Below are 19,532 nucleotides of genomic sequence, written 5' to 3'. Positions count from 1 at the left end.
TGCTTCCCAATTCTCTTCCATTCCAAACGAACCGTTGCCACTTGAGAATTGCAGGAAAGACCCTGCAACGAGGGGTAACCGACTCGGGTAATTGACTACACACCCTCAAAGGAATTGCCGGAGTATCCGGTAAATAATTGGAATTGACCGGAATTGACTGGAATTGATCGGAATTGGCAGTAATTGATCGGAATTGATAGGAATTGACTGTAAATATGTGGAATTGTAAGGAATTGAAAGTAAATGAGAGTAAATGCTGGTAAGTGTGATTATCGGAAAGAAGGACCAGCGAATGCAAAACCACATTATTTCCTCTTTGTTTTAATTTTAAAAGCTCCCGCACAATAAATAACAGTGTACAATGTTGATCAGTTCCATTTTAGAACTGGTCCAACGTCCTTTTATGTTCAAAATATGCACTCTGAAGGATTCTTCTTCAGAGGATTCTTGTGAATCAGATACGGAAGAGTCTGAGCCGCAACAAACAAGTGAATATTCATCGGGGGAATGTAAGGCTGGGGCATTGCCGATGCGAAATGCTCTAGTTTCAAACCAAATTTACAAAAAAAGGCATCACCGACATCAACTTTTCAAAAGCCTAAAATCTTGCGATGTCGATCACTTGAACGAAACAAAAAATTGAGTGCTTTGGCTTTTGCTGACGTGTGCTGAACAAATCCGTTTCCTGTCGAGGTAGGAACAACATTTTGTGCATCGGACAACTGAAATAGACAAAACACAGCAATTTACTTGAAAACAGACACACTTCACATTCACCATATTAATCAATCGTATAGTCATGGAAAAATTCATGTAATTTCTTTCCCGCACCATAAATCGTCAAGAAATGAATGTTTCTCGTAACTTAGGCCCTCAGCATGAAAAGTTGTATACGCATCTGTTGTGGACGGTTTATTTTAGGCACTTTCACTTCGTTCGCGCTACAATCCGCGAAATTTCCTAAAATATACCGTCCACAACACATACGTAAATTCTGTACGATATATAGTTCGGGAAAAACTGACATTTCCTAATGAAAAATCATGGCAAAATATGTCATATTTCAGTTGTCGGATGCACAAACGTTTTTCGCCATTTCCTGTCTTTGTACGAAAAATACTATTTATCTAAAATAAACAATGATGTGCGATGTGAAATCACTTTAAACAAAACTGCAGTCAATTGGACGGTTTAATCTAAATTGAAATTGAAAAATCTCTTCTAAAAGTATGAGTAAAAATTAAAGATTCTAATAGTTGTTCCAAATTTTATCTTGATATAGTCTGACGATTCTTTTTCCAAAATGCTCAAGGGTTTAACTTTGACTTTAAATTTATATCTACAGCCTGGGACAGTCAAAAAAGTGCATTTTTATTCTATACGTGTTTCATCGATTTCAGCTGTTTTGCCATTGTAATTTGTATTGTTAAAACAGCTGAAATCAATAAAAACGAAAATCATAAAAATGCACTTTTTTGACTGTCCTTGGCTGTATTTGGAAATATCGAGCAATTATTTCGAAAATTCAAATTCGTGGAATTGAAGGAATTATATGAATTGAAGGGCGAATCCGGCAAGTAGTGGTGTTAATCCGTTAATTAAAGAAATAAAAGGAATTAAGAGCAATTAAAAAGAATTGACAGGAAGTACCTTTAGAAATTGAAAGGGTATTGAAAGGAAATTGAAAGGAATTGAACGGAATTGAAAGGAATTGAAAGGAATTGAAAGGAAATAGAGCGAATCCGGCAATTAGACGAGTTGGTCCGGTAATTGAGGTAATTAAACGGAATTGAAAGGAATTAGAAATTGATTTGCCACCATTTTGGCCAGTCGGTTACCCCTCGCCCTGCAATTGTATTTATACCATTATTCCATCTCCACCTTTAGGTCGTGTTTTGGGTGGTCTCCGGTTCATGATCTTTTTAGTCAAACGTTCGTCCGTCCTTCTTGCAATGCAATATGTCCCGCCCAGCTCCACTTTAAAGATGCTGTTTTTTTCATGACATCAAGGACTTTTGTTTGATCCATTGATTTGTCTCTCTATCTCAGAGCGTAGTTCCAAGCATACTCCGTGCCATGGCTCTTTGTGCCACTTTAAATTTATTTTCGGAAGCTTTTGTTAACGTTTCCGCTCCATCTGTGAGCACAGGAAGGACACACGTGTCGAACACTTTACGTTTCAGACAATTGTTCATTTTGCTTTTGAAAATTAGCCTGAGCTTTCCGAACGCTGCCTCTGTCATCGTCAATATTTGTCATGATTTTCGGAAACTCTTATAATTATTAAAGTAAGAAATTAAAAAGCAACGGGGTCTCCATTTATTTGTTTAGGTGAAACATATTTAACAAATCATTGGCCACAATTATATTCAATACATTGTCCATACAAAATGAATTGCCCATATCAAATGCATTTGACCGTATAAAATGCATTTTCCATAAGAAATACATTGGTTTCATACCCTAACGCATGAAAGATTTTAGTGAAAAAGGTTTCGTAACTGTGCCGACCGTGACATACCCGCAAGACCTTATTTTATTTTTATCGAATACACACATACATAAAAGAGAATCGAATATGCTATTGGCACCGGGTGCCAATAGTCACTTTATAATACTGTGGCTAATGGCACCGGGTGTCATTAGCCACAGTATTATGAAGAGACTATTGGCACCCGGTGCCATTAGCCACAATATTATAAAGAGACTATTGGCACCTGGAAAAATTAAAATTTGAATAAAAAATCAGTATATTTTGAAATTTAAACTTGTTTTGTAGACAATCCTAGGGAATCCATCTTTTTACGAAATGTATTGTAAAGTCGGATTGTTCGATCCTGAGGAATTCACCCTTTTACGAAATATAAAGTAAAGGTAGATTGATCGATCTTAGGGAATTCATCCTTTTACGAAATTTAACGTAAAGATGGGTTGTTCGATAGAATTAATTCTTTCACGAAATATAACGCAAATGCGTTTTGAACAATACTAGGGAATTCATCCTTCTACGAAGTGTAAAGTAAAGGCGGATTGTATGTACGATCCTAAGGAATTCATCCTTTTACGAAATGTACGTAAAGGTAGTTTGATCGATCTTAGAGAATTCGTCCTTTTAGAAATTTAACGTAATGGCGAATTGTTCGATCCTTAGGATTTCATCCTTTTACGAAATGTAACGTAAAGGTAGTTTGTTCGATCTTATGGAATTCATCGTATTTAGAAATGTAATGTTAAGGCGGATTGTTCGATACCTTTACGTTACATTTCGTAAAAAGAATGAATTCCTCAGAATCGAACAATCCGCCTTTTCGTTAAATTTCGTAAAAGGACGAATTCACTAGTATCAAACAACCCGTCTTTACGTTGTATTTTGTAAAATGACGAACTCACTAAGATCGAACAAACTACCGCCTTTACTTTACATTTCGTAAAAAAGATGAATTCCCTAGGATTGTGTTCAAAACAAGTTTAATTTTCAAAATATCCGGATTTTTTGTTCAAATTTTAATTTTTCTGGGTGCCAATAGTCTATTTATAATACTGTGGCTAATGGCACCGGGTGCCAATAGTCTCTTTATAATACTGTGGCTCATGGCACCGGGTGCGATTAGCATTTGTATAATAAAGAGAATATTGGCACCCTGTGCGGTTAGCTTTTGTATAATAAAGAGCCTATTGGCACCCGGTGCCAATAGTCTCTTCCAAAGAGAACAATCCTAAAGTCAATTTTGATTTGTCGACATTTTGTATATGCAGATGCGCTCACACACACATATGCAGATTTACACTAACATAGACAGTTTTTCACCAGTTAGGTTGAGTACAAATGGTAACACGATGTCGAATTTAGCTAATTAAAAATTAAAATGGCAGATTAAAGGTCCTTGTATACTACGATATAAAAGAGCACGAATTTCCGAATTATTTTATCAGAAACGAAAAATTTGTTCGTTCACATTGTTATCGAAAAACAAAATTGAAACAAATGTCAGTAATAACCGTTACGTTGTGCTTACTAGCTTGTATAGCTACTGTGCTAAGTCGACCCGAAATCAAATCGAAGATTGTTGGCGGCAAAAATGCAGAGTTGGGCCAGTTTCCTCACCAAGTTTCGTTGCGAAGGAATAATAAACATTTCTGTGGCGGATCCATTATATCGCCTCTCAAAGTTTTAACAGCCGCACATTGCATTATTAACCTATCAATTTCACTGACCACTGCCGTCGTCGGTACAAATACACTCAACTCAGGCGGTACAGCTCATCCAATTTTGAATGTCTCTTACCATGAATCTTATGACCCACGAACTGAAGTAAATGATGTGGGAGTAGTGAACTTAGCACTTCCAATTCTATACAATCAATACGTTCAACCCATAAACTTAGCGACATCAAGTCCATCTCCAGGTGAAACAGTTACTTTGTCCGGTTGGGGCACAACAAGTGTAAGTTTTCGTTAAAGTTAATATTTTGAACACCTTTTTCCTTTCAATGAGACATGGAAAAACAAGAAGAAGTGCTGAACGATACGTGCCTACGCCACGAAACTGAGTTTACCGTTTGCTTTTCGGCGTAAGGAGTTCTGTTGGTTGAAGTACACTCTGATTAAGAATGTATGAAGGTCGCACTATAATTTTAAAAATGTGGATAACCAAAACAGACAAACCGGACTACCGTTGCCGATTTATCTCGCCTAATGTCAAAAATCTCGCAAGGTGTTGATCTCGCATTTCTTGTTCGATATCCACCTTCTATCAGTACATACTTTCCTTGGTTTGAAATGTTTTACGTGATTTAACCAATCAAAATTCAGAACGGCGCTCTGAACGGAGTACTTTTCTTTCAGTGGAAAACGGAGGTAAAGATGGATTCAGAGTCGTCCTGCTCAGCAAAGAACTTATTACATTGAGCTTATGGTAGCAAAGCATCTCGACCATAGATGATTTTCTATCTACAGTCAACTAACTACACGAAAAACTCGTAGATGTGATCTCGGCCGAAGCCGGATAGTGAATGATTTATTGTCGCAATGTACCTGGTATACAGGCTGGAGCACAGGCTACTTGATGCTTGACAATTCAATGGCAAACTGTGATCACCACAAGCTATTTGATTTTTGAGACCTAGTTTTGTGACCGATGTGATTTCCGATTCAATTAATGACTTCGATAGTCGCGAAACGATAGACGATTCAAAACATAATATGCACCTGCAGAAGCATACACTCGCATTACGTTTCTGTATACATAACACACACTCGCTTTGCTCGTTCGTGTTATGTACAGAAACGTGCTCTTTAAACTCCTGCAGCCAGATGCATAATATATATTATTGTTCAGTGAATAATTTTTTTTCAATTTTCAGTTTCCGGGTGACTTTCCCAACGACTTGCAGTACATAAACCTTCAAACATTGGACCTTGAAACATGTGCTCAATCGTTGCAAGGAGCCAGTCCAATTACTACTGCTCATGTTTGCACAAATCCGCCGGAAGGTGAGGGAGCCTGTTTCGGTGATTCTGGTGCGATCAAAAAGAACTCTCTTTTAGATGACCTAATAGAATGAACACGAATTCTAAAACTTTTTTTCAGGCGGTCCATTAATTACTGCTGAAGGCGTCCAAGCAGGTATTGTGTCGTGGGGAGTACCATGCGCTAGAGGTAAACCGGATGCTTTTTCGAGTGTGGCATTTTATTATAGCTGGATTCAATCACATTAATATTTCAGTCATGTATAGGTGAAATGAATTTGTAATATACCGCACACAAGAATGAGAGAAGCTCAAAATTTCAGTTCTGGTAAAAAGATTAAAAGTGGACGGGACTAATGACAATACAGCAAGAAAGAGAACGTCTTGGGTGGAATTGATAGCAGGAGGACTATAGAGCAAGAATTGGAGTGCCCGTCTTGTCCTCTTTTCGAAAATTCCCTCTCTTTGGCTGACGGTATAATTCTTATTTATTTGTGAGCGGCTATCCGGCCGCGCATTTTTCCACTGTTCGGACGGAACGTCCGATTAACCAGTTTCATTACTATTGACTTGACCATTACAACGCAAATTCGAATACCTGAGCAAAAAAAAATCGACGAAAAAGTAAACTTAAGACGAATCATTTGAATGCTAAATTGAAGCCTGAACTTATACCCAAAACATTTATTTTTTCAATGATAACTAACATTCTTTTTGGACAAAGTACAGCCACAGATGTCAAGTGGTGGTAAATTTTCATTGAATAGTATAAACGTTTATGAGTATCATCAATAATGCTTGATTTCCACTTATGCCGTTTACGCTCCGTTTACTCTTTAAGGAAATCAAGCATAACTCATTAAAGCATGAAACGATGGTTACACTTCACCCAAAGCTATTACTGAAAAACCATTTTTACGGTTTTTCTTGCTTTGGCAGTACCTTTTTGTACTCTTTTTTCGATCTGGGAACCCTTTTAATTCTTAGATTCCGTAGATTTCCTTCAATTGTATTGAAACACAGAGCAGCTTAATTACGAACTGAATTGTATTAAGTGATAAAACAGAATGAAAATCATACGAGAAAATTTAGTTTCCAGGCATACTAAAGTTTAAAGATCGAACACTAGATTAGTGTAAATTACCTAATCCAACACCCCCGCTTAATTTACATAAATCAAAGATTGAATTTCCGATTAAATTTCCAAGCTTTGATTCCATATTGTAGTTTCTTTCCTGTTTCTTTCCATTTCCATATTCTTTCCATTTCTATATTCCTTCCATTTCCATATTCCTTCCATTTCCATATTCCTTCCATTTCCATATTCCTTCCATTTCCATATTCCTTCCATTTCCATATTCCTTCCATTTCCATATTCCTTCCAATTCCATTTCGCACAGATTACAAGTTGCAACGATCTGCACGAGCTTCGCTTAAGTTTGCTCCGGCTTGGTTGTTCATTGGAGTTTTGTTAACATTCGAATTTCCATTGTAATTTCCGTTGCCGTTACCATTGTTGAAGCCTTGCCAATAAGATACATTTCCGTTACCATTCGAATGGGTATTCAGATCTGGACATTGCCATTTCTTATGTCCGACCTTCCCGCAGCTGTGACACTGGAATCTGAATGTATTCATAGCAGTTGAAAAGTGTCCATTGTTCGATATTCCGTTTTTGTTCTCAACCGATCTTTTCCCATGCTCGTCCAACAAACGTTTCTTCACGAATTCAATGTTCAGTGATTCAGGATGGAGGGTTTCCAATGACGTGACGAGCGAATCATACGACTGAGGCAATGTTAGTAATAGTTGACATATTACATCTATCTCTTCTAGTTTCGCTCCAATTCCTTTCAATTCGCGAATGATATTATCAAATTCCAGAAGGTGTTTCCTGATATCACCGATTCCGTCATATTTCAAAGTGCATAACTGTTTTCGGAGCAACAACTGATCGGCGACGCTATTTCTTTCGAATACTGACTTGAGAGCGTCGTAGATGTCCTTTGCCATCGACTTATCCTTAATGTATTCCAATTGACTGTCCGCAATATGCTGGATTAGTACAGACTTGCATATCTTTTCTTTCTTCAAATGTTTTCTGTAATCGCGATCGTTAGCATTTAGCGTAATTATTTCCAGATCTTCCTCGACGTATTCCATTAAATCCTTCTCTTCCAACACGGCATGCATCCGGTATTTCCAATTGTTATAATTCGTTCCGTCGAACTGAAAACGTTTCACGTTCGCTTCTTTTTCTGCCATACCTTTGCGTTCCTGGGCCCATAACCTCTTAGATTCCGTAGATTTCCTTCAATTGTATTGAAACACAGAGCAGCTTAATTACGAACTGAATTGTATTAAGTGATAAAACAGAATGAAAATCATACGAGAAAATTTAGTTTCCAGGCATACTAAAGTTTAAACATCGAACACTAGATTAGTGTAAATTACCTAATCCAACATTAATAACCATGTCTCTGGAACTACTCAACCGACTTTTATAACCTTTTCCTGAAACCTGAAATTATTTCAGATTTTTGAGCCTCATATAAAGTCGAATGGACTGTTAGTTCGAAAGATATGGTCGAAAAACCTCTGGCCTATAGGTATCGCTGTAAAGCTGAAGTTATAATAATTTAATCAAATAATTGCATTAGTGAGGTCACACAATGAAAGTCTAGAACGGGCATGGTCGATCGGCGAATTCGTCTTAAACGCACTCACATTATATGTCAAAATAATATGAAAATGAGTGCGTAGGTATGGTCGATCGGCGAATTCGTCTTAAACGCACTCACATTATATGTCAAAATAATATGAAAATGAGTGCGTTTAAGTACTAAAATCAAATTTTTATGTCCTCCGGGCGGGCAATAGACCATACCTGTTTTACACTTTCATTGAGGTCACAGTCTTCATCAAATTTCACCGATGTTCCATCGATTTCGAGAAATTTTCCGGAGGTCATATTTTCCGCCGATTACAAAGCACCTAGCAGGGTAGTACAAAAATATAAAGTAGCACTTTAATCGAAGTATGCGGATATTTCCACACCTTTTTTTTCATAATATTATGATGTCATTGCAAAACTAGCATTAATGCTGCTAATGGTATTATTGGTATCAAAATACTCCTCTATTTGACGTGGTAAAACCTCTATTACCGTGCTAGGTGCTTTGCCGATTATCATCCAATTTTTTGAAGGTAATATTTGCCCCGGGAGTACTTGACCTCAGCTTTCAAACGAACCGATACACGCCGTGCCCTCGCCACCTTACGGAAATGAAATCCGGACTGCGAAACCACATTTTTCGACTTTTGGCCACTTACAACCAGCCAGGCATAGAAGATCAAAAATATCTGAGACTGGTTTTGGTGCATAGGCACCAAGGCCTAACTAGGCGTATATCCCGTTTCTGTGTTGCGTTGGGAACCTCGCCAGTGTATTTCAGGTGGAGAGGAGAGTGCTCCGAACGTGGGTCTTCTATTCCCGCGATTCAAAAATTCAAACGAAAACGAGCCATCAGAACAGTCGGAGCGTTTGCTGCGACTGAGCCCCGTACAAACCCGTATATCTATTGCGTACGTGACCCTAGTGCGTCTGTCACCCTACTTTGACCGTAAGCCTATGCGCCGGTTAAAGTAGTTAAAGTAAAATTATTATGTAATGTCTACATCTTAGAAATTGCGCATAGCGCAATTACGAAGCCCCGTACGACGTTCCTTTCAAATAAAACAAAAATTTCAAATAGTCCTAAAATTTTAATTTATTGAGTATAAATACACATAGGGCCTAGTATCGGCCTCAGTCCGAGGATCCAATTTTTTTTTTTCAACTACATTCTATTCGGCCTTTGATTACCTTCCAAATGAAACAAAAAATACGGAAAACGGATGAAATTTGCTCGAGTTATATGTAAAATACACATAGGGCCCTAGTAGCGGCCTTAGTCCGAAGACCCAAATTTAATTTTTTTTCAACAACATTCTATTCGGCCTTTGATTACCTTCCAAATGAAACAAAAATTACGAAAAACGAATGAAATTTGCTCGAGTTATATGTAAAATACACATAGGGCCCTAGTAGCGGCCTTAGTCCAAGGACCCAAATTTAATTTTTTTTTCAACAACATTCTATTCGGTGTTCGATTATCTTTCAAATGAAACAAAAATTACGAAAAACGGATGAAATTTACTCGAGTTGTATGTAAAATACGCATAGGGCCCTAGTAGCGGCCTTAGTCCGAGGACCCAAATTTAATTTTTTTTTTCAACAACATTCTATTCGGCCTTTGATTACCTTCCAAATGACACAAAAATTACGAAAAACGAATGAAATTTACTCGAGTTCAATGTAAAATACACATAGGGCCCTAGTAGTGGCCTTAGTCCAAGGACCCAAATTTAATTTTTTTTCAACAACATTCTATTCGGCCTTTGATTACCTTCCAAATGAAACAAAAATTACTAAAAACGGATGAAATTTGCTCGAGTTATATGTAAAATACACATAGGGCCCTAGTAGCGGCGTTAGTGCAAGGACCCAAATTTAATTTTTTTTCAACAACACTCTATTCGACCTTTGATTACCTTCCAAATGAAACAAAAATTACGAAAAACGGATGAAATTTGCTCGAGTTATATGTAAAATACGCATAGGGCCCTAGTAGCGGCCTTAGTCCGAGGACCCAAATTTAATTTTTTTTTCAACAACATTCTATTCGGCTTTTGATTACCTTCCAAATGACACAAAAATTACGAAAAACGAATGAAATTTACTTGAGTTCTATGTAAAATACACACAGGGCCCTCGTAGCTTTTCACTTCTAAGGCCCTAACTCACGGTCCACTCACCCGATTTAAAAAAACTTTTTTTCCTGGATTGGTATTGACAATACCTATCATTTGCCGTGTCATTTACATTATTTTGCCATAAATATCACCAAAAGACCTTAAATCACTTAGGTGGCCCTAACTCACGAAGGGCCGACCCGAATATGCCCATCTTCGAACTTAGCCTCACTATTTTGACTATCTTTCAGGAATTTTTTTTTTTTTTGAAATCGGATTTGATTTACTCAAGATATCGACGTGACAGACAGACGGACAGACGGCCCAAATTTTTATTGTGGATTCGTCATCTATGAACATAGGCAAACACTTTGCCCTTACCGTCTGCTTCGAATTCCATCAATTACACACGGCATCGTAATCCTATAAGCCCCTTCGTACTTCGTACGGGGCTAAAAATTGAATTCTCACACAAATTTACTGGCATTAGAAACATGGCCCATTCGATAACACGTGACCTATTTGGTTTTGCATTTGCGTTGATGCGATTTCGTATGTTCGTTAACTCTGGACAAAGTTGCTTAATAAAACATCGCTGGGAAGTTTGTCGATTAGCCGTCATCTTTAATTACGGCGATCGATGGCAACTTTTCAGTTTGATAATGATTGTGGTGTAACGTCGCTCAATCGTGCAAATCAGGTACACAAATGACTATTTTTCATCAGGAATGCGAGCCGCGCAGCAAAATTTTTTATTAAAAATCCTTCCGAATCTATAAAGATTTGCTAATTACTATTTAAACGCTATTAAAGTGCTGGATCGGGAACTTCGTCGAGGAGGCATCACTCCATGAAGAGGTGGAATTTTCGACTTTCAGCTTCTATTACTCTGCGAACAAATGACCGAGAGCAATAATTTTTACATGGTTGTTCTAAGAATTTGTCCCTCTACCGATTCCAGTTTCAAACATTGGTCCAGCAATTTCCGCGGAGCCAGGCGACGATATTCCTAGTTCTCAGAAACGGCTCAGCGGTTACGCCTGCAACACGTGCCGTTGGATAGTACACGCCTCCCCTAACTCAGCTATGAAAAGAAGCGAGATGGAGGTCGACATGTTTATTTAAAGTTCGTTCAGCCCCACCGTGGTTTTCTAATTGATTTCTTTGACAACTATAATTATTTAAAAATGAATTAAATTAATAGAATCGATGAAATTATAATGCTTCGACTTTAGCACCAAAAATATGTAGAACACAGAACAAAAGAATAATGTAAATTTAAAGCTGTGCTAACAAGTTGTTGCTATCATATTACTTTGTAACTATCGATAAATTAAATTATTAAAACTAAAATTGTGCTTTTTCCCAAACCCTAAATGCGTTTTCTTTTGATTGCGTTCCTGTTTTTTTTATCATGAGCATTTTAAATTTTTACAGGGTTCCCACATGCTTTCATATTTCCTATTACAGCCAGCGAATTCGTATTTTTCCACAAACTTATAAATTCGCTGGCTTAGCGATTTTGCATTTTTTTACATTTATATATTGAGTTAGTAAAATGGTAAATAAAAATTGCTTTTCAAAAAAGTTTTTTTTTTCGTTTTTATTGTTTGTGTAAACTTTTTCAGTTTATAGAAATTATTGTTCAAACCCTCACGAGTTTCGTAAAGTCAGTAGGTTACTAACTATTTCTGATCCGAGCAAAGGTAAAATATCTTCGGTACGAAAATATACTTTTAATTTTCAACTCAATTTTGCTTGCAAGATTCAACGAATGTGAAGAATTGGGTCTATTCTTCTCCCGGAACACACGAAAGTTTGATTTCCGCACTCAAACGCACTAATTTCCATGTGATTTTGACATTAATTGTGAGTACATGTAGCAAATAGATGCGACCATATCTGTTCTACACTTTCCAACACTCAAAAATGTAATACCGCCTTGCTGGACAGACTCAATCGTCTGGAATGTTCGATATCTCTAGACGCGGTGTTCTTTAACTAAAATTGCATTCGTTTCTGTTCGTTCTTCCAATGGGACGTTGAAGTCTTTACATTTTTTTTTATTTAGATTAAGAATGTTATTGTAAACAAAAAAATGTTCTACACTATTGCCGAATTTTCTAGTTTTATTCTTTTAATTTATATTTCAATTACGACCCAAACTTTTTCGTGAGAGAATTAAGCAAAAATGACACGAGAAGAAAATAGAGGCATATAGAGACGCTTAGAAATATGTTGTCTATCGAAATTATTGAAACTTCAGTCTCCCAGCTTTTCTCCAGCTCTGAACACTGACAATGGTGTCAATACACACACAAAAGTAGTACCGATCACATAAATGCTGTGTTTTCAAAAAAAAAAAAAAAAAACGCAGCGAACGTAAGCGAATTGTTGCCACAAACGGTGCTGGAAAAGCGAACAGTCTACATCAATGCGAATTTGTCAATTTGTAAAAAAAAACAGCTGAAAAGACACGTTGCTCAAATTGACAAGTTCGCTGGCTATGATAGGAAATAAGAACACGTGGGAGCCCTGTAAAAAATCTAAAACGCTTATGATAAAAAAATCAGGTACGCAAACAAAAAACGTATTTAAGACCTCGATTTGTAAGAATCGACTTACATTCTTAAGAGGTTTATAGTCCGACTAATCAGTTGCTACATTGTATATTGTACGATGAATTTTGTGTGTGTTTTCTTCATGTGCTTAATCGCCGTTTTTTTGGGAATAGGAGCTGATAAAGACACAGGTAAGTAGTGGAATTGCCGCATCATGTTGCATTGCTATTTCTAGTTGCTTAGGAGAGTCAAAGCTGTTGCTTGCGAAGTGAGAAAACGAGTGTCCGAAAGTAGCTATTCAAACGCCGTGTATTCATTTTAATGAATTCGCCGAGGAGTTGAAATAGTTATTTGTGTATCTGTTTTGGACGATTGTTTTTAGGCAATTTCGCGAATTGTAGCCCGAACGAAGTGACCACAAATTTGAAATTTTCTCAACGCTTTTGAAATGAGAAAACACGAGTTTTTTCACCGCAAAATAATATGTAAAGGTTACATTGTAAACTGTGTTATTCATACTGTTGCAGGTCCGATGGCAGATGCCAGAGCGTCCCTTGGACTTAAAGTGGATTTCAATAATTGTCAGCATCTCGGAAGATCGTGTGGTATGACTCGTGACAGTGTGAACAATCCAACCAAAATGGTTTTTACACCGTGCTGCAAATACTTGGACTGTATAGGCATTACACCAAACATAAATGCAATACCATTTACATTTCCAGAACTGATAATCTCACAACTATCTGGCAAACCTCCAGATAATACGGTATATACCGGAGCATGCACCCTCGGTTTAAGTTATAACCAAGCTTATATTGATGCTGATGCGTACAAAGCATACCTTACAGGTCTCGATAAAATTGATTAAAATTTAAGTCTTGCGAATCAGTTTCTTTCAAGCAACGTAGAACACTGTAAAGCTGTTTCAATTGAAATAAATAATTTACAATTTAGTGCTCAAGTTGAATTAATTAACAAAATTGAATACCTAAGTAAGATCCCACAAAGGGGAAGGCAAACATAGTTAGAATTGCGAACTCTTTCCTCATTCATCACTAAGATAGGAGATTTTTCTGATCAGTGGCATCCAGCAATTCTAAATATCATTCTAAAAGACACTCATTAGTCAGATGCGATTAGATTTTAACCTTGTAATAATTAGCACGAAAGCAATGTGAGCCGGACCAAGCATCATTTCAGAAAACAGTAACTTCTGCGTTGTAATAGTAGTTAATAAACGTTGTGAAACCAAAGTTTTATTCATGTAGGATTTGTAACGCGAGCGAAGCGAGCGAAATTTGTTTTGATCTGCGCTTTAATTGATAAAAGGTGTCTCATTTACCCTGAAAGCGAGAAGAACTTTTTTCATAAAATCAGTGGATGCAATAAGCCGAAAATGCGAACGAAGCGAGCGAGATTTTTTTTTTAAATTTAAAGTTTCAAAACTTAATAATTTTCATTGAATCTTTTATATACTATATTTATATATTATATATTAGCTTTGTGAAATTGACAACTTATTTGACACTTTTTAAGAGAAGAAACCGTTATTTGACACTGATATATTGCCCTCCCGTCAGCCAATGAGGGGAGAGAGAGGGTATTTTCGAAAAGAGGACAGGACTGGCACTTCATTCCTTGTTGTATTGGCCTCCTCCTATTAACTCCACCCAAGAAAAGTACGAAAAGTAAGAAAAATAATCAAAACATTAATGGGGTGCGGTATATTTGCAGAACAAATTCATTTCACTTATACATGACTTGAAGTGCGTCAGAACGATACATTACACTTGACAGACTATCGAAGTAATGAATTAATATAAAGGTTGAAATAAAAAATTAAAAAAGGCAGATAAAAAGGCAGATACACAAAGGGCAGTTTTAAATAAATAAATTTGGGGATAAAAAAGGCAGTTGAAAATAAATAAAAAGGCAGATAGGCAGTTGAGTAAAAAAATACAAAATGACAGATATAAAATTCAAAGTCTTCAAATTGGCTGCAAGTGGTTCCATTGAGTCAGTTAGGCTTACTACTTACTATTAGATAACTATTCTGTAAGAATTGCTGTTGGTCTTCGTTTGGGTAGAGAATTATGCGAAGAACATAAATGTATTTGTGGAAAGAAGCTTACGAGGGATGGCTTACACGGTTTATATTGCAATAAAAGCGGAGGATGGATTCCAGGACATGATGAAGTTAATAAAATCTTTTCTCATGCATCTTCCTCTGCAGGTTTTCCGAATCTGTTACAACCTCCGGGCATTTCTAGAGATGACGGTAAAAGATCGGACGGTGTGACTCTAATTCCATGGAGGCATGGTAAACCGATTTTGTGGGATGTAACCATTAACCAAAATCAATTGCAGATAATGTTGAAAGATTCAAGCATGATGATTACATAAGTTTGGGTCCCGAAACAAGTATTTTTATTAAGAAATTGGGTTCATTAATGCGAAAAGCTTCTGGCGAGCCACGCTCCATGCAAAAAGTTTCTATTGCAATTCAACGGAGAAACGCTAGTTGCATCTTGGGGACTTCGGGACGTATAATGGAGCTGATGATTTTTATTTATTGTAAATATTTGTTTTTGAAAAGGTCGTTTTGTTCTGGTTGCGCCTTGCAGCCTTTTCTTCGCTTTTAAATAAACAAATAAAATTCAAAAAAGGAGATAACACTGCCAAAATAAATTAAAATAAAATAAATGAGTTAAAAAAAAGTAAATAGCAGATGAAAAATTCAAAAAAGCAAATAGAAGTTTTTGTAAAGGCAGTCATTCTAATTAATTGTACTCTCCCAGGTGCATCCATGAAATCTTCGATGTGTGTATGTGCTACAATGACGAATTGAGTTTAGATGGAAGTTAGGTATCAACTCAATGTACAATGACACACTACGTCGAATTGAGTTGACATAATTACAGCCTTCAAAGAAGTCACAGATTTAGCTGAAAAACGAATACTTTTCCGCCTAAATGTAGATAACAAAGTTTTCTTCAACAACATATGAAAAAAACAACATTTATTTTTATGTTTAAAATTGAAACGAAAATTCACAAAGCTCACATCAAATTTACACAACAATTGGCAATGTTATAACATGGCTCCGATTTGCCTCTGTTGTTCTCTTGACTGTAAGTCAGCTATCACGCATGATAGTTTTCTATAACGGTGATAGTCAGCTATCACGGGCACGCCATGACATGAAACTTTAAAACTCCTACGAGTGTGAACTTTGCGGCCAGAGCGAAGCGAGGACTGCAATTCGCACGAGTCGTGCTATTTTATTAATGATTAAATGTTTTGTAAATGTAGTAAGTACCGGGGGGCTTCCTTTATGTACGTAAATGTAAGGGAAGAACGTCTACCGTACTATTTTGTATTATACCAAAAGGAAAGAGTCCTCTAATCGTTCCACATTCGCATCTTATAAAATTTTATAAAAAAACTTTTGAGAATTTTGAGAATTCTTTAAATTTCTCAAAATTTTACACATTTTTAGACCCGTACGAAGTACTGGGGTCTTATAGGTTTACGCATACGTTTGTAACACGTCGAAAAATGTCCGTCTGTCTGTCCGTCTGTCTGTCTGCACGATAACTTGAGTAAAACGCATCCGATTTTGAAAATTCTTTTTTTTTCCCGTTTGGTAATGTCAAAAGACAGGCTAAGTTCGAAGATGAGTGATTTTGGATCGACCCCTCCCGAGCTGTGGCCCAATAAGTGCTTTACGGTTTTTCGAAGATATCTCCGGACATTTAAACGTTAAACTTGTAAGTGATACGTCAAATAAAAGGTATTTACAATACCGATCGACAAAAAAAAAGTTTATGGAAATCGGATGACCGACTCGTGAGTTAGACCCCTTGGTGTGGAACAGGCACAGGCTTGTAGGTCGGCCACATTTGAACATATTTCGTCTGTTTTAGCTTTATTAGATAGGTATTGACCGTACCAATCAGGGAATTTTTTTTTATGAAATTGTGTTCTCCGGAGCGTGAGCTAGGTCTCTTGGAGTGAGCTTGTGGTGCCCTCGGTCGCATAAAACCTACAACACAACCATCGAACGCACTCATCCAATCATCAAATTAATTCCAATCACCAGCTGCGCCAGATGATTAACTGAATTGTCATTACGTTGTCAAACTCAATTTTGTTTTTGTTGTTAAAACAACTAAATTACGTTTTCTAGTTCAAACCAAACCGTGTATAAAATAGCTGGAATTAGTAAATAAATTATTCATTCTCCATTTGGATTCAATCCTAACCACAAGTCTTTCACTTGTAAAGTAGCAGGATCCCATATTGGTGACCCCAAAAACGAACACAAGTTCCTTCGGGTATTTAGTATAAGCAACGAGCTTTCGTACTACAACACAGAAATTCAGTCGACCATCGTCAACTTTACAATTTCTGCTCTCTTAATCACTACTAATTATGGCAAACGAAGACGAACTTCCTTTCCAAAACGCTCAAGATAACGTTCAGCAAAACGGTGAGGCTCAGCAAGATGCTCAGCAAAATGCCCAGCAAAATGTTCAGCCCAACGCTCAGCAAAACAACGCAGTCAATCGCATCCAGGTTAGAGTTCCTCCTTCTGGAAGCAAAACCCCCAGCTGTGGTTCCGCCAGTTGGAAGCGCAATTTGCGAACTCTAATATAGTCAGTGATCTGACCAAATTTAATACGATTGTCGGCGTTGTTGAGAGCGACATTCTCACCTCGGTTAGCGATATAGTCCTCAACCCACCTGTTGGAAATCTCTACGAAACAATAAAACAGCGGTTGATAAAGGAATTCGAAGACACCGAAAATAAAAAGCTGAAAAATCTTTTCAGTGAAATTGCCATCGGTGAGATGAAACCGTCCAGCTTACTTCGTCGAATGAGGGAACTGTCTTGCGGAAAAGTGGGTGATGACCTATTGAAAACCCTCTGGTTACAAAGATTACCCGTCAATATACAAACAGTTCTTGCCACCAGTAGCGATAATCTAACGCAGTTGTCCGTAACTGCTGACATTATGTTTGATATAACTGAGGCAGCTTCCATTCAGGCCGTCAGTAATAATCAAGTTAATCAAATCAGCGATTTAGTAAACGTCGTTGATCGGCTAGAAGGTAAGATCGAAAGTCTGAAAGAAGAATTTCTCAAACCTGGTAAAAGCAATCAACGATCAGCACGAAATCGCCAAACAACGCCCGTTCGGGCACCTTCTGAAGCGAACAAAGACTTTTGTTTCTACCACAAATCTTTCGGTAACAAAGCAAGGAAGTGCAAAGAACCTTGCTCGTATAACGATTCGAAAACAAACCAAGAATATAGGCCAAATTGCTCAGTGATTAGCCAGGCACCAAACATAAGTCGTTTGTTCGTTTCAGATAGGCACTCTGGGAGAGATTTCCTTATTGACACTGGGGCAGATTTAAGCGTCCTCCCTCCCACTTCTCGTGAAAAAGGTAACGTCCCTTGTCTCTTCAAGTTATATGCCGCAAACGGCTCGCTTATTAAGACATACGGAAGCAAAACAGTCACGTTGAACCTCGGCTTACGCCGCCCCATTCGTTGGGTTTTCATTATCGCAGACGTGCGATCGCCCATCATCGGTTCTGACTTGTTAAAAAAATACGACCTTTTAATCGACGTCAAAAACAACAAATTGGTTGATAACCTGACTAGCATCTCAATCCACGGAAAAATTCCTCAAAACAACTCTGGCACACAGATCAAATCTCTGTCAGGGGAAACTCAGTATCATCAGTTGATTCAGGAATTTCCCGATTTGTTAGATCAATCGGCTATTAAAAAAGTGTCGAAAAAACACAACGTCCAACACAGAATTATAACTAATTGCCAACCAATTTTCTCTAAACCAAGGCGTCTTAACGCCGAAAAACTTAAGCTAGCTAAAGCTGAGTTTGACAAAATGCTCGAACTGGGCATCTGTCGACCATCTGATAGTCCATGGGCTTCTCCTTTACACATAGCACCTAAGCCAAAGGGCGGCTGGAGACCCTGTGGCGACTACAGACGTCTAAACGCTAACACCTTACCAGACCGTTACCCGGTTTCTCACATTCAAGATTTTAACCATTTTTTGGAAGGTCAATCCATCTTCAGCGTGATCGACTTGGTAAGGGCGTATAATCAAATTCCAGTAGCGGAAGAGGACATTCAGAAAACGGCCATCATCACACCCTTCGGTTTATTCGAATTCCCTTCTATGACTTTTGGTTTATGCAACGCTGCACAATCATTCCAGCGTTTTGTTAACTCGATTATCCAGGGACTGGAGTTTTGTTTCGCCTACCTGGATGACATTTTGATAGCATCTAAAAACAAAGAGGAGCATATTGAACACCTTCGCATCCTATTGCAACGCTTGAACGACTACGGCGTCGTAATACAACCAAATAAATGCTCTTTTGGTAAGTCTCAAGTTGAATTTTTAGGCTATCAAATTTCGAAGGATGGCACGAAACCATTGGAATCCAAAGTCATTGCTATTAAGGAATTTAAAGTTCCCGAGACAGTTGACCAGTTAAAACGATTTTTGGGAATGATTAATTACTATCGTCGCTTCATGCCCCATGCAATCGAAACTCAAATTCCTTTGCTAGACTGTACTAAAGGCAACAAGAAGAAAGACAAGTCTCCAATAGATTGGACTCCAGAGAGACTTGATGCCTTTAACAAATGCAAAGAGGCACTGG

The 19,532-nt window shown here is 37.6% G+C and overlaps 1 protein-coding gene and 1 long non-coding RNA gene across 2 annotated transcripts; both read left to right on the top strand.

The window, feature by feature from the left end:
- Window positions 1–3,914: 3,914 nt before the first annotated feature.
- Window positions 3,915–5,788, top strand: LOC119075348 (chymotrypsin-1-like). Its single transcript, XM_037181778.1, has 3 exons — window positions 3,915–4,444; window positions 5,364–5,520; window positions 5,591–5,788. The coding sequence occupies exons 1-3, from the start codon at window positions 3,986–3,988 to the stop codon at window positions 5,716–5,718; spliced, it is 744 nt and encodes a 247-aa protein (XP_037037673.1). The 5' UTR covers window positions 3,915–3,985; the 3' UTR covers window positions 5,719–5,788.
- A 7,116-nt stretch (window positions 5,789–12,904) lies between these two features.
- Window positions 12,905–13,777, top strand: LOC119075364. The gene is made up of 2 exons (XR_005087374.1): window positions 12,905–13,015; window positions 13,352–13,777. It is a non-coding gene; the product is annotated as an uncharacterized LOC119075364 (long non-coding RNA).
- The last annotated feature ends 5,755 nt before the right edge of the window (window positions 13,778–19,532 follow it).

The sequence above is a fragment of the Bradysia coprophila genome, unplaced genomic scaffold (genome assembly GCF_014529535.1).
Source record: "Bradysia coprophila strain Holo2 unplaced genomic scaffold, BU_Bcop_v1 contig_200, whole genome shotgun sequence".
In the NCBI taxonomy this organism is placed as follows: domain Eukaryota; kingdom Metazoa; phylum Arthropoda; class Insecta; order Diptera; family Sciaridae; genus Bradysia; species Bradysia coprophila.
The sequence above is the reverse complement of the archived record's forward strand: the minus strand, read 5'-3'. Positions and strand labels throughout refer to the sequence as shown.